The sequence below is a fragment of the Lutjanus erythropterus genome, chromosome 16 (assembly GCF_056507025.1).
Source record: "Lutjanus erythropterus isolate fLutEry1 chromosome 16, fLutEry1.hap2, whole genome shotgun sequence".
NCBI classification, from domain to species: domain Eukaryota; kingdom Metazoa; phylum Chordata; class Actinopteri; order Lutjaniformes; family Lutjanidae; genus Lutjanus; species Lutjanus erythropterus.
The window spans coordinates 18,637,828-18,659,966 of NC_139332.1; the positions used below are offsets into that span (position 1 = coordinate 18,637,828).

A 22,139-nucleotide genomic window follows, 5' to 3' on the forward strand; every position below is an offset into this window, starting at 1 on the left:
ACAGTCTCTTATGCAGAATACAAAGGTTTCGCTTGGTGTTGAATAAATCCAGCAATGCATCAAATACAACATCTAAGGGTTTTCAAATTGGGGTCCAACTGGGGACCATTAGTGTTGTTGCGGTGCTCAGCAAAAGGACGACTCAAATAGGGTATATCTGTTTTTTTTGGAAGCTGAAACAAGGACCAAAATAGGGTTGGCTGCTTATTAACACATTTTGTTACTCAAACTAATGTTTTCCATCATTTTCTGTATGTTAATTTTGTCTCAGTAACTTTGCTGCATATCCACCATCCAACAATGTGTGGCAAACAGCAAAAAAAAAAAAAAACAGTCTCTTTTTCATACATAGGCGGACCAATTTGCCTAATTTGCCAGTCTTCAGATTGTAGTTGATGAAGAAAACTTTTAGCTCCTTGAAAAGTAATTTCTGCAAATAAACATTCTGGGTACTTTCCATGGAAATGGGGCTGTTTCGGTGGAGGCTCCAAATAAGCCCTGTGGGCTTTTTGCATCTCCCCGCACTGTATATTCTGTTTGTTTGGGGTTTTTGGGCCATCTTTGTGTATTTTTTAAACTATGCAAAACTAAACTTTTGTTTGATTGCAATTTATAGTGATCCTGGTTTGCGTATTAATTGAATATGAGGATATTTTTCAGCAAATCTAAAAACAAAAAATTACTCGGGGCATTCCTTCATGACAAAATCTTCTCAAATTAGGTGTATTGTGAGGGTCCCTGACATAATACATTCAAACTAACACACAGGACACTGATTTAATTTTGATAACAAAGTAACTTTTTATTGTATATAAAAATACAAGTTATTTTGTCTTTTTGATCCCAGCCTCTGTGTGCCGCAGACACAAAGGACTGAGGCATGAGTAGTCATGATGTGGTCAACAGCGGCCGTCTGATATTGGCCTGAACAGATGTGTGAAATAAACAGCAAAATTCTGCAAAGGAAACACTTGAATGATGAAAATTATGATTTCGTTCTACCAGGCCTGCTTCCACCTGCCTATATATCTGTGTGTCGGTGTGACAGAAACGTGTGCAAGATATTCAGAACAACACTTGAAGCTCAAGTGGGGGAAAAAAAAATTGATAGATTTCAGTGCAAAATAAGTAACATTTTAAATATCATCATAAATCTATCTAAACTATCTATCTGTCCCATTTGCAAAGCAGCATCAAAAAATAACACTGAAACATAAGATATGCATGTACAAACATTCACTGTAGTGTGTGTGTGTGTGTGTGTGTGTGTGTGTGTGTGTGTGTGTGTGTGTGTGTGTGTGTGTGTGCAAGACTGTCTATCTGTGTTGTGTTATGCATTGGGCTGTGGTACGTCACAGCTGGCTCAGCATCTGCAGAAACGTGAGTGAGTGTGTCATCTCATGTAATGTGTAATGGCTCGTAAGGTGTAAAGAAGAGCTGCTTGTAGCCGGGCTTCCATCACTATAAGGTTTGCATGAACCTGCAAAAAAAAAAAAAAGAAAAAGATGTCATTATTTTCAGGTTACTAGGTGACACACTTTCAAATTCTGTCTGCAATGCTTCTTTCCTCTAATGACATTTAACAAAGGAAGGAAAACGAGATGACACGCTGAAATGTCAAAGGATTCATTCTTTGTTGAGAGGGTCCCAAAGAGAGACGACATGTTCAAATGTCAAATGGTTCATTTATTGTGGCTGAAGAGGCCGGGTCAGGTGATGTTTGAACTTGCTCGTACCTTTTCAGAGTGCCTGAAGTGCCTCCAGAAGGCGTGGTAAATGCGCGCTGTGGTCTGCTCAGGGTGACAGGCCATGGTTTTAACAAACACCTTCAAAGAGCGCTCCAACAGCACATTCACGCTGCCATAGTCGTAATCATCATAGCTGCACAGGTACAGTGATATTTAAAAGTTAGTGACACAGAAATCATCAAGTTTGAAATCTTTTTTTTTTTTTCAGTGCTAACAGCATGTGACACTGACCGTATGCCGTACAGACAGTGGATGTAGTTCCACAGAGCTTTCCTCAGAGTGTGAGTGTCCACACCTTCATGCATGGCCATCCTGTGGTAGGTCAAGTTGCTCACAACCTGCAAAGACACCATTTTATTTTATTACCGGTAATAGCATTCTCAATCTCTTCTCTACTGATAAACTAATGTATACAGTATTCTGCAGTCAGAACAAGATACAAGGGGTAACTGGATGCCAGGGCAACCACATCAATGTTTTTATATATTTTCCCCTACATTTTACTGAATTTGTCAATTTTTATTTCCCAGTGTGGACTGCTGATCTCTCTCTTCTACCACAGTTCTTCACAACCTCTTTTTTTGCTTAATACAAAGCAATGTCTACTTGAGACACCTTGTTACGGGGTGCATAACAGTACATGAATTTCAGTGTGATCTTTGACTCACAGCTTTGTTTTGACACACAAATCACCAAGGTAGTACAATCATGCTTTGTCCAACTTAGGAACACTGAAAAAGTTCAGGTTTTTTTTATAGCTCAAGCAGACCTTGAAAAGGTTATCCATGCTTTCATCTGGTGTCACATAGAAAGCGAACGAAATACATACAGCTGCTGAGTTCTGGAAAAAAGAGCCAGAAGCAGGCTGGAGCTTCTGTCACTAGTCACACTGATTTCACTATGATGCAGACTTATTCATTGGCGGAAGTCTTCAGAGTTTATGTTTCAAAATTTGGGGATTAAAAAATGGATTTATCTTCACTCTTGCTCCTCAACCTGTCTGCAGCAGCAACCCACAGAGGACCTGACCTCGCTCGACTGTTTACTGTGAGCTAATTAGTCTCTCTGTTCATGCTGCCTGCTAACTGGAGGAGAAATCTAACTTCATGAACATACAAACAGGAAAAAGGACAGAAAGAGGAAGGACAATACAAAAAGAATCAGCTTCTCTAATAAATGCTGTCAGAGGTTGACACACAGGAACAGCCATTGCCTGCGTGTGTTCACTGGCTGCTAGCTGCTCATTAGCATACAACTGGCTGTTTGGGGCGAATAAACAGACTTGCGCAAGTAACAAGATTAACTACTACTACATAGTGTATCATTCACATATCATGTATGTTTCTTTTGTCTGTACATATCTTTTTCTTTCCTTTTGTAAAGCGTCTTTGGGTACTTAGAAAAGCGCTATATAAAACCTATGTATGTATGTATGTACAAAACTCCCTGGAGCAGTGATACGCCTGTCATGTTATCCACACATCAGCCTTGTACAGTTTTTAATCAGCTCATGGGTTTTTATTAGCGTACTTCTACCAGGTTAAAGGGGACAGTACCTGGAATTTTTCATCTAGGAGCTGACCCATGTCTGGCAGTAGTCTGTTGACCAGAGAGAAGCCGTGGTCCTCCCATGAATAGTCCTGCACACATCAGGCACCAACATCAACAAACACAGGTCATAAACAATTAACAGGCACTTTACACTGTAGACATTGGGAAGAAATAACTTGGGAATGTGTATCGTGAAAACACAATCAGCATGAACTTGAACACACAGATATGCTCCAAACTACCTGGGCTCTCATAGTGGGCGGTGCTTGCTCTCCTCTGGGGGCAAAGTCCTCGTATCTGAACTCTGGATCCTCCACCAGCCGCAGCAACATGTCAGGCGGTGCTCCCCGCACCACCGCTGAAAAACAAACAAGAAAGAGGAAGTGGTGAATAAACAGCCAAATGACTGACAGAGTGATGCAGAGGATAAACCGACATGTTTGTACCAGTTGGTATGCTCTCGCTCCTTTCCCTCTCGAAGCGAGTAACCATCTCTTCCTGTGTGCACTCCTCCTCCTGCTGCTGCAGCTCCACCATCCTCTTCATCAACACCTCCACCTCCATTGCTCCGTCAACCAACTGCAGAAGAGAAAATGATAAGGCTTGAGGTGTTCTTTTGTTTTTCACACTAAATCAACCATGTGAAGCATGCCGTGACTTCTACTGTTACTAAACCAGTGTGACAAGTAAAAAAAAAAGAAAAAAAAAGCTGTAATGAACCGTTTCTCTCTGTCCTTTTCTTGTTGACATAGTTAAATTTATTCCTGTCAGACCTATAGTGAATAACTACTGTTTGACTTACCTCTTGCCTGCCGTCCTCATGCGCGGGGCTATGAGGGCTACGAGGAAGGTGACTGGGTGATGGCGGTCGGAAAGTATAACCTCCAATGTGGTCAGGTTCAGGGTTTAAGCCGCAGCCCCACACAAACGAGCACAGAGAGTGAGCCTGCGCCATCAGGACTACAGCGTGTATGAGTTCGGCCAGTGACCAGCGAGGATCTGCACCGGGGCACACCAGCTCCTGCAGGGCAGAGGAGTGGATGTTGGGTAAGTTAAGTTTCACATAGATTTGTTGGACAGCTCTGATAGTTAGTTGGGGTAACCACTTTTGAAATTTTGTAAAGACATTCATCCTCCCCTCAGGATGAATTGTTATGATTCTGGTGATCTTTAACTTCTCAGCTAGCACCATCATCAGGTCAAAATTTTATTTGTCCAATAGTTTGATTTATGTATATATATTTGATTATGTCATTTATAGCATAATATATTATATATGTTGTATTTATATCATTCCTGTGTTGTGGAGGTAAACAATTTGTTTGTTGTGGGCCACTGGCACTACATATGAGTATTACACAGACTGAACTTTAAAATACCAAGGTTGTTTTCTTTTTTACTGTTTCCATTTGAAATTGAAAAACACTGGGAAAAAAACTGTCTTTGCATGACAACAGTCTGGTTCTATAATAAAGTATAGCTAATACTGTCCAAAATAAGCACTGTTTACTTGCTTACTGTCTGGTATTTTATTCAGATGCCTGCAACCTGAGCATGTACATGTACCACAATATAGTGCCCTCAAACATTCCCAGGCCTCCAGACCTCAGTTGGCCTCAGCTGGTCACACAAGTACACGATTTGTTCAGACCTTATTTTGGTAGAGCATGGTATTTATCTATGGCTTTAAAGTATAACCTTTATTTATGTATTCTTTATCCCTAAATTAAGAGCAACATTTCTGCTTCTTTGTTAAATGACATTTAAGTGACTGAATGCAGGCCTGAGACACTGCAAACATAAAAGCAAAATGTACAATTATTTTATGTATTAAAAAATTTATCATAGACCAGCATTATTAGGATTGTTAAGTTAGGTGACTTGAGAGAGAGGGGGTAAATTCTAACCCTCACTCTACTGGCTCTGGGTAGAACTCATGGCTATGTGCATTTAAATCTATTGGTCTGGAACTGCTGCATCTAGAACTGCAGGGGCTTTCCAGCTCCACAGGACAATATTTGTCCCAGATTAGGACACTCACACAAATGCAAACATAAAATCTGCAACTATTTTAGTCGCAGTTAGGAGCCCTGATTATTACAATTGACACTAAATGTACACCACTTTCTGCTAAAAATATAGTACCATGGAGCAATTGAATCATGCAAAACTGCATCACATTTTTCACAGGCAAAACTACAGCTGATGATGCAAAACAATGATTCAGAAGTGTCAGAAGTATTCATTCACTGCTCGCTAAATATTCAACTACTGGGTGTCTATTATACAGGGAGTAGTGAGTGAGTCAATGAGGGAGTAATTTCAGATACATCTTAAGTCAGAAACCCAGTGTGTTAAATCATACTACTATCGTATGATGCAAGGCTGAAAGCAAAAGAGAGAGCAGGAGAGTGATGAGACAGGGAGTGAGTGGGTGTCGTGTCTGACCTGGATGTGCTGCTGTGTGATGAGCCAGGGTCTGTGTGCCAGCAGCCTGTTGAGTGTTTGCAAGCTGCGGAGTTTGGTGGGAGCATGTTCGATGCCGCTTAGCCAGCTCTCCTCCCCTCCAGCCTCCAGGAAGCCTGCGCTGTGCTGCTGGACCAGGTACGAGCAGTGGTGTCGAGCTGCAGCCTGCGAGACATCACGAGGAGTTAACATGAGGAAACAAATATGGCATTATCTATTAAAGACAAAGTTCAATCACTGGTCTGTGTCTAACAAGTGCATTATGCATAAGAACCGTCTGTGCTCATAAATATTAAGGGCTCAGAGGTTAAAGCAACACAACTGAACTTTTCCACATGGAGTATTTTTGAGTCTAATGAATGCCATTTGTGAAGTGAAAGGGCAGCTATAATGTGATGTATATATGAGCGATGAGAGTCATTAAATGTTTATGAGGATCAGTCTTTGGCAGTTAGTGGATCACGATGATACAGTAGCTGGATGACCATCAAGAAGAGAATGACCTGCCAAGTCCACTTTGCATCTGTCCTCTTTCTCTTTAGTAAAGCCTATTCCTGAGTTTTAGGTTCCTTCAACCTAAGAATATTTTATTTCCTGACACTTCTATTGCTTTCAAAATTTGCATTATTGTGCACAATAATTAACTTTAATTACTCTAGTATCCTTAAATGTTCCTACAACTATAGATTAACATATTTACAGAAATAGAGAATTCATTCAATTGTTTTAGAAGAAAATTAGGTCTACCAGTATATTTGACAAGAAAGACATGACTTTCTTGTGGCAGCTTTTAAGAATATTTTTTAGAATTTGCTTTATTAATTGATTTATTATAAATTCTCTAGGTCTTTTTATAGCACAACTTAGAAATCCTTTGACATACCAAGGTATGTCTCAGATTCATCCTTTGCTAAGTAAGTACTAGTCAGTATTCAAAGAACTGGACTCCAGCCATTCATTTATCGGACACTTAAAACACTGATAGTGTTATCACCTGTATAAATTAAAAGGTGAAACGTAATGACAAATTCAAATCTGATTGAAGATATGTTGGTTATAGTGTAAAATGTCTTACAAATGAAGAATAAGCTGTACAAAATGTGTACCATATGTAACTGTAACAACAGGCACATTTGTTTGTCAAGTGACCCTTTTCACAGCTGCAGCTATTAAAATTAACAAGAAGTTTGATTGGAGGGATCAAACGCTAACCCAAGTCATTACTGTCAGTGTAATTGGCTCACTTAAATAAAACTTAACTCCATTAATTTTATTAGCTGCAGCTGTGTCCATGCAGTTATGGCATTGTGAAAGGTTCTGCTGGAAAAGTGAAAAAAAAAAAAAAAAAAGCTGAAGAGTAGTGATATCACTTCACTCAGAGGGCCACTTCAGCCAGCGAGCCGGTCTGAATGGATTAGTTTATTGTTCTCTGCAGCTGAACTGATGGGGACTGTAAAAGCTGGGGGCAGCAGCGGAAACACCACTACAGCAATATTAATATAACTGTTTAACTCCAATAATGGTTTTGTCCAACTACTAGTGGAGGCAGGAATAATGGTTGCCATAAAGCCAAAATTATTCGATGTGTGTATATAACAAAAGAAATCATAAAAACACTTTAGCGCCCTTGACTCAGCCACAAAAAGAGAAAATAATAGCTGCAGGTCTGCCACTATTTTAAATGTTACGTTTATTAGTCATGCAATATCTAGCATAAACTTTAAAAGGAGAGACTGTACCCATAGCCTTTCACAAAGCAATTACAGCCCTTAGAGTGGTTATAGCTGTCACTATTGCTGCCTCATTTGACACAAAAACAATTGATAAAGAGGCAAGTAAACACAAGTTAAACACAAGGTCCCTACCACATAAACACTTTACTTGTTGGCTTAAGAATTAGATCAGACAGTAATAAGTTCTGACAATAATATTTAACCTACAGAGGCACTGCTTTCAGCATTGAGCTCCGCAAAACATGATGGAAAATACAACCATTAAAAGGGCAATTTTAATGTACACTAATATTGATTTGATTTATTTGTATTCACCTAGCTCAATAATGTTTGTTTGTACACACACGGAGCTAAAGTTTAAACAACAGATAAAAGAATAATTTGAATACTATTTAACATGTTATTTTTTACATCTGTCATGATGTGGAAGAAAATTGTTTGAAGAAATAGAAATATTAAACAGACTAGCAACAACTTTGCAGACCAATACACCAAGCATTGTAACAATATGCAGTACCTGCAGCACTTTAGGTACTGTATGTTATTTTGTTTTGTTGACTAACCCAGCTTTTAGTCGACGATAAAAGGACTATAACCTCATCTTTGTTGGATCATTTCTTTGTCATGAGTATGTAGGACTACATACTTTGTTATACTTTATGTAGAGGAATGACAGATAAGTCATTGTTTTAGTTGTTACTGCTCTTCTGATAACTGTGCTGTCCACTGATGCAGTGCTATTAGTTTTGTTGTTTCATGCACGTTTTATTTATATTGCACCTAATGTTGCAAAACCAATTGCCCCTCAGGGACAAATAAAGTTGAAACTGAACTAATTCTAAATTGTACAACTCACATAAATTGGTTTCCTTACCATCAATTACATTGTGTTATAGTTTACTTTTGTGTTGTATATTGGTTGTAAAGGGCCAACAAAGAAACTTGAGTAAGTAAATCAACCTAAACAACTTAAGTTGATCTCAATGACAACAAACACATGAGTCATGGTCCCTGCTGATGCTCAATAGATGTCTTTTGGAAACTGCTGACATCACTTTATATTCACATGATTGCAAAATCACCAGATCTAAATTTGAACATTATTTTTATTGTGTCTGTTTAAGATACAGTTTAAGTTTCACTTTCCTGTGATATGAGGCTGTTGCTGATGTGACTCTTGTTGATTTGAAAGTTCTGATGGGTGTCAAAACTTTATCATATTATGGCTTTCTTACCATAATAGCAATGTAATGTCTCCAGTGTCGTGGCAATGGGCCATCCAGCTCCAACAAAGCATGCTGGGTCCTCAGGAAGCAGCTGAGGTAAGCGGGGTGCAACGCCATCACCATGGTGATGTGGTCCACGCGACCCAGTGATAGAAACGATTCAATAAGGATGTCCTGGTCAGGCCCTTCATTCAACATCTGAAGAGGAAGACGATGATTAATACAAGTTCGAGATTGACAACCGATTCTCTCACTATTAAACTCACATTGTGTTTTTATTATCAAAATCACATTTTTACTATGCCCAAGGACCCATTGCAAAAGTTTCACTTAAAAATGTTCCTCTTTTAAGTGGAAATCAAGAGCTGATGCAACAATTCCACTTTCTCCAGTGGAAAACTTGGAATGAGTCATATATGAAATCAGTATTTTCAGTCATCAGTTTGGCAACACACATCTGATGTTGCATGTTGACATGAAGCAACAGGCACTTCAGCATTGCAGCAAAAGAGTTACTGACACTGCTTAATACTAGCACTGAACCAGGAAATTTATACCAACTTTCACAAGAGCAGTGATTTGAAGATAAGTCCCAAAAAACATCTTGGGATTTAGACATGGAGACCAGCTGTGTGCCACACTGAAATCAACTTGTGAAACCACACTCCTAATATGAGTAGTTTCATCAATAAACATCATTGGGCAAAAAAGAAAAACTGGTGATCAATGTTATACACTGCCAAATATCTGATGCGAGTTCTTATTGGGAAAAAACTTGTAATTCCTTTCACAATATCACAACATTTTAAAAAACTTAATTTGTTTTCCAAAATAAGTGTTTTGGAAATCCAATGTCTTCAATATTAGTTTCCCTTCAACATTAGTGAATAAATGTACATTTAAAAACAATCCATACACACCTGTTTTGCATTGATAAAGGCACTTGGACCTGATGCCAGAGCCCGAGGGACTTCAACTCCTTGTTCCTAGTGGTAAGAGGGAAAACATAGAGAGATCAGGTCAATATATAACGAAATATTTATTAATTTAATTTCTGATTAATCTGGCAATTATGTTTTTGATCAATCATTTGATTCATAAAATGCCAGAAAATAGTGATAAAATGTTTGTCACAATGCCCAAAAGTCAAGGGATAAACCCCTTGGCTCACATATCACATAACACAGAGGTTGAGAACCAGGGAGCGTTTGGCATTTTTGCTTAAATAATGAAATACAATCAATTACTTGATAATGCTTGATTCTATTCTTTTGACCAACAAATCAATCTTTACATAAAATGCATGACTTCGTATAGACTGCACAATTAATCAAAAATATTATCAAAATCCCAATACAGCTAAATGTAATATCCAAATCACAGAAGCTGAATTTTTTTGATAAAGCAAAAATGTGTGACAAAACATTATTATGATGAAGTACTGTTAAGCTGCAGAGAGTGGTTATGATTCAATGTACTGTGATATACTGTGAGACTGAGGGCAAGGTAATATTTTTCTATTTCTTTATCTGATTTTTGGAAAACTGTCAGTATAAAGAGCAAACCACCATATGCATAAAAACTGAGTTGAGTGAGTTTTATGCAATCCTAACAGTGAAAATGGATAACAACTGCTATCTAGCAGTCAAGGTTCAAACACAACACAAAATGAATCACTGCTAAGAATCTTTGCATATATCACAATACAGCGTTTTTGAGAATTGATACAATATCAAAAAACACAATATTGTGATACTCAAGCATATGGATATTTACTTACACCCCTAAAGAGACAAATAAATGTTACATCATCATCATTTTAATGGTTCAATACTTTAATCAGTGAAAATAAAAATTATAATTCAAAAAATAACATTTCCACGAGTCATGAGTTATAACATTATCACATTATTTGTTTAATTAATTTACATTTTTTTGGTATATCATACAGCCCTACATTTATATCAAAGTTAAAATGTTTTCGAGCAAACACCTAATCTAAATGGCTCAGCTGTTAATGAATCAACTTTATGCTTTCTTTTTAAATTCTATTAATTGTATATGTATATATAGACATATTTGAAGATAAATGTGGAAATCGGCAGACACCTTCAACCCCCTTGAACTTGACAAGACCTACTTTGACTCTAGCAGCTGTACTGTAACTGGAGAGACCTGTTTCATAACTTGCAGCTCATAAAAACTGCAACCAAACTATTAAACATTAGTTAAACTCACCGACATGATCGGAAGATTAGAACAGCAGCAGGACACCGCAAGTCAAAGCGTATTATTTCCAACAGAGAAGACAAATAAACTGAATGTGCTCCACACTCTCTCTCAGTCTGACTCTTTATTTCTAGAAGCTACAGTGGACTGCAAAAACTGCTGGGGGTGTGTCTACCGTGTTTTTCAGGGCACCGGGAGGGGGCGTGTCCGGCCTGCTTGTTTGTGCACAGAGCAGCAGAGTCTTGCATCACCTCCTGCAGTTCAATGTCTGATGAAATATCCAGCAATCTGATATAAAATGGTAATCAACTGATAGCTAACTGTATCTGACCAGCAACAGGAATACCATGACTATTAATCAATCATTCACCTTATCTTGGAATTTCATAATAAGAAGCAACATCAACGGTTCTCTGTCAGTCATTCAGTTCTGTCTATGGTTATCTTGTTTGAAAATATGGCCCATTAGAGTCACATTTGTTTCTGTGCTCCTGCTGGTGTGCAGACATTGTGAAGCAGAAAAACACTATAATACGGTACAATATCCCAACATGAACACTACCTGTGCTGTTCGCAGCAGCTCGGTTGCTCTCTCCCGTACGTCCTGCAGTGGACACGACCTGGACAGCCGAAGCAAATGCAATAGTGTTTCTTTACTCAGCCGTGCCGAACCGGGCCGGTCCAGTCCCAAACACACCAGAACCCCCTGGCTCAGCTCCTCCAGAGCCGCTGCCCGCTCGTCCTCGTCCCTGCTGCACAGCCGGGCTAAGCTTTTCACCGTCGGGCCAACATCGGGCTCTGACTCGGACTGGTGGCGACATGAGCGGCCAGAATCTGACACCCTCCCCGGTGTGTTTTTTCCATTAGCCTGGCAGGTAAGGCCTGGCACGGGATTACTGGCCATCTCTCCTGTTAGTCCCGAACCGATGCACCTGGGTTGACTCACCTAACGTCACTGCTAACCTAGCTATGGTTAGCTCAAATATTAACCGTTAACGTTAGCTTGACGCAAACGCTGATACTTGAGGTGAGGTGTCTGTTCGTTGTCTGTCTTCGTTCACTGCGCAATCATCTGTTCCACAAATCATTAACGCCGACCGGCCACCTTTAAAGCCTTCTCCTACCCGGAGGCTACCTGACCGTGAAGAAGGCAACCTGCCGGTTAGCTCGCTAAGCTAGACTAGCTGCTGTTAGCAGATGCTGCAAACTCTTTTAACAGCCTATTTTCACAATGGCGCGATAATAATAATAACGTGAGCCAGTGGTTTGTGTTTAGACTGGACTCCGAGACCACAGTACAATCTAATTTAAGTTTAACATCCGCTTTCATGAGGCACCAAGAAAATTCAGACTTTACTCGCTTGTGTCGTTCAGAGGTTCGGACTGACTTGAAGAGTGTTTTTCAGCCGTGTCGAGAAGGGAACCAATGATTTGCAAAACTCTCGCGAGATTTGGTTATTTTTTCTTCGTTGTGCACGTACAAAATAATTCTGTTTAATAAAGACACAACACTGTGGTTAAGATTTAGGAAGGATTAGGGACAAAAACACTTGGTTAGGGTTAGGGAAAAATCGTGGGTTTTATTAAAATCATCACTCTCGCGAGACTTTCGACGGTCTGGAGTTCCCTTCTAACCAAGAAGCGCTTTTTTTTTTTACCTACTGTGCAACGTCATCGTGACGTACCTTAAACTTTTCAATGATTAACCGAAAAACAAGGTGGATTAATTCTTCTTAACTTTTGAAACATTGTTATTAGCGTACGAGAGTGGTGGTTTCTGGCCAAGGCTGTTATGGGCCTCTGCATTTGCTTCATTGTATGTTATAGCATGTTATACTAAAACCAAAACAAAATTGGAAAATAATAAAATAGACATTGTTGTACATGCATGTTTACAGTAGCTGATATTAGCTTTCTTAAAAAAATGTTTACATAACTGAAGAACCCACATTTATTGATTAATTAATTTATATATTAATCAATTCATTATGTAGTCTATAAAATGTTAACACTCTTTAGAGATACCATACAGCGTAAGACAATGTCTTGAACTTGTGTCTTCCATTTTATAATATTAAACAGAACAAAAGCAGCAAACATTGCATTTGTAATGCTGTAAATAGCAGATATTTGGTACTTTAAAAAAAAAGATTAAAAAAAAAATAAGGGCTAACTGATTGTCAGTCAATTAATTACAATTTATTTTCTGCACTCTGATGTAGGAGTCAACCTTTTTCTTGACAAGTAACCCCATAAATCCACACTAGAATATGGATCCAATGTTGATTTGGTCTTTGAAATTTAAATATTTCAAAAAACTTTATGCAGAATTAGGCTTAAGCTACATGTATAAAGGGACTGCTGTGTGAAAATCTTTGACAGTAAATTAAAACTGTTCACCATTTTGCTGTGGGAACCTGTCAGGCCCTTGTGGTCCTTGGAGCCCACAGTTTGGAGTCAAAGACCACAGGAACATCCTGTGTACATTTTATACTTATTTGTATTCAATTAATCACTAAAACTGTGCAAAAATAAGAAATTATTTGTGTCTGTGTGTGTATTTGCATCTGTATTGTGAATCTGGCATACAATTGTTTCACAATTTATATTATGTACTTCCTGAATCACCTTTATTTAGGAAAATAAAAAAAAACATCACTGATGTACCCTTATTTATCAGACATATATCTTATATTAAATTAACTGTATATAATATATACCATATATAATATTAGATACCTTTGTTTGGGGGTAAGAGAAAGAAGACATGAGGATAGAGAGGGGAAGATGACAGATATAACCAGACAGACAGGTGATGGTGGTGTGCTGCTCCGTTCAAAACAAGACAGACTCTATGGGGGTTTGAGGAAACTCAACATTTTGGCAGCAACAAAGAAAAACCCTTCAGTGTACCGTTTCCCTATGAGGGAAGACTTTTATTAACAAACACACAGGCTGGCTATGGAGGATGACCTTCGGAGCGCATGCACACACACAAAGGTGTGGTCCCCATGGCAACCGGCGCTTCGTGTCCCAGGAGACCCAAAGGTGGAAGAGGTAAGACCGACAGAGGAGGGGGCAGAGGTGGTTTTGAAGAGCTCAGAATACAGGCAGAGGTCAGGGGTCACACACACATACAGGTTCCTCTTCAGTATTTTCACAGGAAGTGAAAAGTGTTTGTGTGTGTGGTTGTGTGTGTTTGTGAGTGTGTGTGCAGATGAATAGGGAAGAGTGGGATGTGAGTCCTCAGACGATTTTGTTCTCCAGCAAGGCGATTCTCTTCGACATACTCTCTAGTAAGATTTTGTCAAGGACCACAGCAATGAACATAAACAACAAGACAGATTATAAGATCATAACATTAAAGGGATAGTTCACATTATTTGATGTGGGGTTATCAATAGTTAGGCGCTGTATTACTTACAGTAGTTCCAGTAAGCACACCCACAGTTTAAAGAAGCAGAGAGGAGTATCAGCATGGAGGCTGAGCTGAGCAACTTACACAGAAAGTGCATGCTATATATAAAATTCTTTCACCGCTCTACCTTTCGTCCAGATAGCCTTTACTGATGGGAAATCACTGTTTTCCTTGCCAAATATCGCTCTCTTCAAACCAACCAAACTCCATAGCAAAAATCAGTAATTTCACCTGCAGAATGCAGAGTTGCTGGTCTACCACTGCCTCTATCTATTAGTTTGTAACATTGTGTGATTTCACTGTTTTAAAAGGATAGTTTGGATTCACTGAAGTCACGCAATAACACAAACTAATAGATCGAGGTTTTCTCTGAGGTAAAATGACTGATTTTGACAATGAAGATATCCAGCTTATATAACAGAGGTTTCCAGTCAGAAAAGGCTGTCTGACGGCAAAGTATAGCATTACAAATATTCTAAATATAGCAAATACATAAACTGATATGTATTTTTTAGGTGGAACTTTGTTAAGTGGCTAAAATACCTTTTTGCTGCTGACCCCGTCCACAGCAGGACATCACTTACCTCCTGTGTCCAGCTCCTCTCAGCTTCTCTAAACTGGGGGCGTGCTGACCCCCATCTACTGTAGGTAATGCACTGATTATGGATAAGTATCTCATACAACCTAACATCAAATTATCAGAACTATTCCTTTACAACCCTCCTTCCCACATCATATTTTGTTTCATCTGAAGTAAAGGATATATTTTTTTGTTAGTGCCTGTAGGGCATCTTCTACTTTCTTTTGGAACTTTACGAGGGAGTCGCATTCACAGGGGTCCTCCTCTGTGGGAACAGAAAGCACAAGTTCAAGTTCTGAGTTACTGTACCAGTATGTAGTGAAATAACTGGTAATCATGCAAGTATTTTTAATGTATTTAATCATATTGTGTGACCTTGACAGATGTTAATCTGCAGCTTCTTGGCGATCTGGGTCATAGCCCTGAAGTCAGCGGTGTAGAAGTAGTGCTCTGCAGTCGGCTCAGAGGCAATCTCCTTCAGCTCATCCTCCACTGCATTGCCAACTCCAACAGCGTACATCTTGAAACCTATGATACAAACACAAACAAGTTTCATTTAACTGGTAAAAATATGGTTTGTGGTTTGGTGGTGGACAAGCAAGTCCCATGTTGTGCAAAGTTAAATTACTGTTTTTGCCAGAGGAGTCTGGTTGAGTGAGAGAGAGAGAAATATTTGGCTTATTTAATGGCGGTTTCTGGTCAGAAAAGGCTATCTGATGGCAAGTTGAGGTGGTGAAAATATTCTAAAAACAGCAAACACTTAAGCTGATACTGATTTTTTAGGTGGCTAAAATGTGTTTTGCTGCTGAGCCTGTCCACAGCATTACATTGCTTAGCTTCTGTGCTGGTATCTTGCTGGCTCTTCAAAATGGGGGTGTGTTGACCACCATCTACTGTAGCTAAAACACAGACTATCGATAAGTACCTCATACAACCCCTTTTCAAATACGCACAACTGTCCCTTTAAGAATCCTCTCCCTCTCACCATGCTCCTTGGCCTTCTTGGCGGCGTCTCCGATGTAGTCCTGGCTGCGTCCGTCGGTGAAGACGATGCCCACCTTGGTGACCCCAGGTCGGGCACCCTGACCAGGGCCGAAGCTGTTGTCTGTCAAATAGCGGAGAGCTTGGCCTGTCATGGTTCCCCTCTCCATGTAGGCCATCCTCTTCACAGCATCCTTCAGGTCCTTCTTGTTGTTGTAGCGGCCCAAGGGGAACTCCTGCAGGAGGGAGATTTAACATTCCTTTAATATGCAAGAGAAGGACACTAGTATGGAAACTTGTCCTCTGTGCTCCTATATTGTCTATTTAATGTTGTAATATTTAATGTATTCAATAAGGCTGCATCCTTCATACTTACTTTTTTGTGACTGTTCTGTGTGATATTTGCATGGAGATGTTTTTTCGATAAATTCAATAACCAACTTTGTCCTTCAATACCCTGAAGTAGACTGTGATGTTGAAACATATGTAAAATATGAAAATATTATTTTTTACACTGTGGCTATGAGTATGCGAAAATTACTCCCACAACGTGCACTTTTGTCGTGGTTATAAAAATATCTTAAAAAAAAAAAAAAGAGAAGGAAGCTGATTATTAGGTGACACTAAATGGCAGACACAGACCAGTACCTGTCTGACTGAACTGGAGTACTGCACCAGTCCAACATGAGCCTTGCTGTCAGAAACATCCAGTTTGTCGACGATCTGGTTAATCCACTTTTTGACCAGCTCAAAGTTCTCAGGACGCACGCTCTTAGAACCATCGATCAGGAAGACAACATCTGTCGCCGAATTGCTGCAAGCTGGTGACATCAGACACACAACAGGGCATGTTACTCTGGGAGCGCAGTGTCCGTACTTGGACATATACCTTCATACATACACGCACACACTCACCACTGCAGCTGCGACCATCATCCATGAGGGTAAAGCCATCTTTGCAGGCACACTTGTATGATCCAGGGCTGCTGATGCATACCTGCTCACAGTCATGATCCCCAGTGGCACACAGGTCCGATACTGTATGTGTGTGCATGCAGAACACGCACGTACACACAGTAGAATATATGTTGTGGGTGAGGTGGGTGATTGGGGTTAGGAGGAGAGAATGAAACTATGTCAGTTTGAAAATCTAGCATTGATTTTTTTTTTAATGATCCACTGTGACCTGCAGTTGATCTTAACAGTTTTTAATAGGTGTCTATTAATGTGCATGAATCCAGTGGATCCTTAAAACAAACAGGTGGAAAAGATTGGAGAAGCCTCAAATGAACAAGATCAATTTAATCTGTTGGTGAGTGTGAGGCACAGGCTCATCCAATAACAATCCAACACTGCGACCATGCAGCTCTGCCCTTGGACGAAAATATCTGCAGTGAGATTGGCTGCTGCAGACTGAGTGGCAGACAGACAGCAGTCCAAACCGCTGCAAATTGGGAGAGCCAAAGGGCATTACTAATTAGAAGTTTAATGATTGTCACTAATGGATCGGTAATTACAGGGAGATCAGTCTCGCCTCTCAGTTATGTGAGAGCTGACTGAAGAACAGGAGCGGATTTCGTTTCCAAAGGTTGTTCCTGCCCTGATGCCCTCCTGTGCTGGGAATATTTAATGAGTCTGAATGAATATACTATATTCTTGTTGAGGGAGGGAGATGACAAAAGGGAGGGAACAATGTATTGGAATGAAAAGATGACAGTCCTGACACCTTACCCTCAGTATAGGGGGGCCAGCAGACAGCTCTCTCCGCAGGCATGAAGGCAGTGGGTAAACATGACAACCCACCCTGACAGTAATTCTTTTCAACCATCACTGTCTATTCCCATCTCTGTTCTCTGCATCCGTCCCTCTGACCTTAAACAACAGACCTTTTTCATGGCAGCCATGTTGATATGAAATAGTAGACTAAACACAGGTGTTACTAGTGATACCAGTTAAGGTTCTGCTCCATTTAGACTGGTGCCGCGTGAAAATGGAACTTGTAATTACAACAGGAAAGTAGTGAAGAGAACGCCGTGAACTGCAAGCTAACAGAAAACCTCCAGTTCACGATGTCATGAGCATGACATAAGGGGGGCACTCAGGTGGGCTCATCTCATAAACACAGTAAACCCCATTTGAACGCACCATGGATTGTACAAACAAAGATTAATTTATTTTAAGATTAGTGATGATTCACAGATTGGCTTAACTATGAAAATGAGTTGATCCAGATGTATGATGAAGCAGAGCTCTGTTGTACAATTAAAAACTTAACTCAAACTTTAGTAAATCCAAATTTAGTGATGTAAACTGAAATTAAATAGTTTAATCCACATGTAAATGTTTGCTTATCCAATTAAAAGTAAATAAATACATTTGAGACTTGTTAGGACCTGGTAAACATAAAAGGGGAAGGAAACCATTAACTTTCTTACTGTATTCCTTCACAAAACATTACACTCTTTGCTAGCTACCTGTAAAATACACGCACACACACACACACACACACACACACACACACACACACACACACACACACACACACACACACACACACACACACAGTTTACTAGCTAGCTAAAAAGTTTTAAATTGAATATTTCTTCGTTTTAAGATAGCTTAAAAGTTGCCACATAAATTTAAGTTAAACCACCATTTATCTGGTTTAAAAAATAATCCTGGTTGGTGCAACCCAGCCTTATTAGTTCCTTCCCAGTGAGCCAACATGCACAACCACAGCACCCTGACTCTGTTTGACCTGAATAGAACAGAACTTTAATTAGTATCACTGGTAACACCTGTGTTTACCCTACTAAAATGGCTGCAATGACAAAGGTCTATAAATCCTTCATGTGTCCTTCACCCACTCTACCTCCTCCCATCTTACCACAGAAGGCCTCCTGGAACTTCTTGGTGAGCTTCTCAATGACGCTGTAGCTCTCCACATAGTCCACGTGGTCATCCAGGGGATCGCTGGCCATCTGTTTCAGGGTGCTCATGTCCACACGTCCCACACCAATGGCAAAAATCTCGATACCAGCATCACGTGCACGCTGAGCCACATCCTTCACATTGTCCTGGGGACGCCCATCTGTCACAATAATGGCTACCTGTGAAGCAAGAGAAGCAAAATTGAATTAAAAATCATGAACTTAATTGTTGAATTCCATGTGTGATGGGGATGTGGGAGTTGGAGGGTATATAAATGTGGATATTTAGTATGTTTTTTCAATATAATACTTGCAATCTTTTCAGTGTGTGTATTTGTTTTATTCCCCTTTATTCATCTTTTTAAAATCTTTTTTTTTAGATGTTTGTTCTATTATCTTTTTTAGTGTTTATTCCATTCTGTGCTATTTTCCTAGATTATATGTCAGTTATGGTGCTTCACATCTTGACAAAAAGAAATGCATGTGAGAATGCATGTAAATGAGTATGACCTTAGTGATGTCAGGAGATTTGACACGAGCTCCCTCGCCCTCACTGAACGCCACATTCAAAGCAAACTGGATGGCCAGACCAGTCATTGTTCCAGTGGACAGGGGCTCAATTTTGGTCACAGCCTTGATCAGTCCTGCTTTGGTGCGGTGCGTCTTCAGAGACACCTGCAGTTGCATAAAAGGAAAATCAGTGATATTAAATAGTTTGACAAATAAAATAAAAACGTTGCTCAGTGCTCAGTGAAGCCTATCTTAACCACATACCTCGTTCTTCACACGGCTAGCATAGTTGACTACTCCCACACGGGTGGCATTGGGTCCAACATCCAGCCCCTCAATGACCTTTGCCAGGAAGACTTTGACCTGCTCAAACTCTGAAGGGCGAACGCTGCGACTGCTGTCGATGATAAACACGATGTCTGTGGGGCGAGTTTTGCACAAACCTGCCGCTACACATGAAGGACAGAAAGGAGGTTATTATGTATCCATATTCTCATAGTTTGCATAACAACTCTATATCCATAAAGTCAAAGTTAATCAGAAATGCAAATGGATAAAGACATTAAGCTGATGGAGAAGGGGGGTAAAGGGGTAAGGTGGGAGGAGCATGGGGAGAACGGAGGTATTGAGAGGAAAAAGTGAGGGTGGAGGGGATGGAGGCTGGTGAGAAAGTGGAAGGAAACAGAAAAACAGGATGCAGGGAGGCAACAGGGGTGAAGAAATGAGAGGCTTGAGAGAGAGAGATGGAGAAATGCTTGGCCAGAAAAACAAAGATGAAGATCATAGAAAGATAAAATGAGAGGCCACTTAAATATATTTAAAATCATTTCATAAATTAATATATAATAATAAAAATAAACTATTTATTATTATATTTATTAGAGGATTTCAGCAGGTTCTACCAGTTAAGTCTTTTTAAGACCATTATGAATGCAATTTAATGCCTACTTCACATCCATACTGGAAAGAAGTACAAGCACAGTTTGCATTAGTGGTTATGGGGTCAATGTTGATCTTATTTTGTAGTTGTTACAGTGTGATCAATACAAATTTTCCCCAAAACACATCTAAGAGTGAGATGTTAATCAACCTGACTTTCTAAAAGAAATGTTAATTTTAAAATTCAATGCATTTTTAAGAGCTGTCGAAATTGTATTTATGACATTTTAAGGCCTAAAATTCAGATTATTGGACTTTTTAAAACTTTTTATGGACCTGCAGAAAGCCTGGATTAGTATGACAACTGAAGGCCATGAGTTATGGTTGAAAGCTCAGAAAAAGTGAAGATGTGCAGATTTTTTGTCAAAATTATTCTTATATTGATGCAAACATTTTAGCTTTAACTGATGTCTATTAAAGACAGAAAACTGATTTTGTGATAATAAAGCCAGACTGTTCACAACCAGGAGGATGTGTTGTTTTCAGCCGTTAGTGGCCTTGTTAAATTACCTGTTGCTAAAACTTCCCATGCCTGTTAAACATCACTGATCTCCCTTCTCACCCTTCACCTCTCTCCCTCCCTCCAGTTTTTCCTCCTACCAACTTCTCCATCACTTACACCACACACACACACACTCATACACACAGTGTGCTAACTGCAGCTCTCATCCAAACTGAGAATGTACACCATCCAATTACCAGCAAAACACAAAAAACAACTCTGTCTTTAACACTGGCTGACTAATCACTCCAAACCAGTAACCTGTGATTAATGAATGTCCAAAGACACTGACTGACACTACCCAATCAAATTTAAATGTAAAAGTTAAACTTGACTTGTTAATACGTGACTTTTTCCATTCTTCTTCAGTTCTGTTTCCTCTGGGAATCACATTCAACTAGTTCACACATCATAGCAGCATGGATATGTGGAAATGCAGTACTCAGACCAGAGGAATAATGGGTATAGGGCTGCACCAAAGTATTATTTTCATCATCGATTAATCTGCCAACTATTTTCACCATTGATTGGTAGTTTTGTCTATAAAATGTCAAAAAAAAAAATTGGAAAAATGCTCCTATCCCACAATTTTCAATTTCTTCTTTTGTCCAACTAACATTCCAAAACCCCAAGACTCCTCATTTATTATGATAAATGATAAAAACCAGCAATAAATCATCACATTTGAGAAGCTGGAACCAGCTAATTATTGGCATTTTTGCTTGGAAAATGACTGAAGCAACCAATCAATCAAAAGAGTCTACAATTAATTTTCCTTCAATCAACAAATCAATTGATCATTGCTGCTCTATGCTAGAAAAATTAGCATTACTAACAAGACAATTTTTATGTTTTAATATATGTCTGTTCTATTCTATTTTTACAGTTCTCAGAATAAGCAGTGAAAAACGACATTAGACGTCAGGTGAGTCCTCCACTGGAGTTAAGCTCAGCTCTAAGGGTTAAAGGTCATCATTCTTACCCATGGCGGCAGCCGTGCGGACGTCCACGGCAGCGGTGGTGGCTTGCGCCCCTATGAGGCCGAGCAGCAGCAGGAGCAACGGTGGGGTAGGAGTCATGGTTTACAGCGACAGAGGGGTGACGAGTAAACGTGGGGGTCCGAGCACGTCCGCAGACGGTCCTAGAGTGAGAAGCTAGAAAGGAGACAGCAGACAGAGCAGGGACGAAGGGAGTTCCAGACGAGGAGGGGGACGGCCACAAAGTGAGACTGACTGACTCTGAGCTGCAGGTTATCAATGCAAGTGCTTCACGCAGTCGGCCCACAGACAGCCCCCCTGTATAGCTGCAGTGTGTGTGTATGTGTGT

General features: G+C 39.7%; 2 protein-coding genes across 3 annotated transcripts; both read right to left on the minus strand.

The window, feature by feature from the left end:
• Positions 1-776: 776 nt before the first annotated feature.
• sesn2 (sestrin 2) lies at positions 777-12,362 on the minus strand. Its single transcript, XM_084738430.1, has 11 exons — positions 11,516-12,362; positions 9,645-9,710; positions 8,734-8,922; positions 5,748-5,930; positions 4,102-4,320; positions 3,746-3,878; positions 3,542-3,657; positions 3,305-3,388; positions 1,980-2,086; positions 1,737-1,881; positions 777-1,480 (listed from the first exon to the last, which is right to left on the minus strand). The coding sequence occupies exons 1-11, from the start codon at positions 11,855-11,857 to the stop codon at positions 1,394-1,396; spliced, it is 1,671 nt and encodes a 556-aa protein (XP_084594556.1). The 5' UTR covers positions 11,858-12,362; the 3' UTR covers positions 777-1,393.
• Positions 12,363-13,509: 1,147 nt separating this feature from the next.
• matn1 (matrilin 1) lies at positions 13,510-22,139 on the minus strand. 2 transcript variants are annotated; one of them, XM_084738431.1, is made up of 10 exons: positions 21,796-22,139; positions 19,637-19,821; positions 19,373-19,537; positions 18,820-19,042; positions 16,848-16,970; positions 16,581-16,753; positions 15,937-16,168; positions 15,327-15,479; positions 15,136-15,216; positions 13,510-14,249 (listed from the first exon to the last, which is right to left on the minus strand). In XM_084738431.1, exons 1-10 carry the CDS (start codon positions 21,890-21,892, stop codon positions 14,200-14,202), a joined length of 1,482 nt encoding a protein of 493 aa, XP_084594557.1. In that variant the 5' UTR covers positions 21,893-22,139; the 3' UTR covers positions 13,510-14,199. The 2 variants fall into 2 exon arrangements, with proteins under 2 accessions (XP_084594557.1, XP_084594559.1); XM_084738433.1 differs by lacking the exon at positions 16,848-16,970 and having other exon boundaries at positions 21,796-22,138.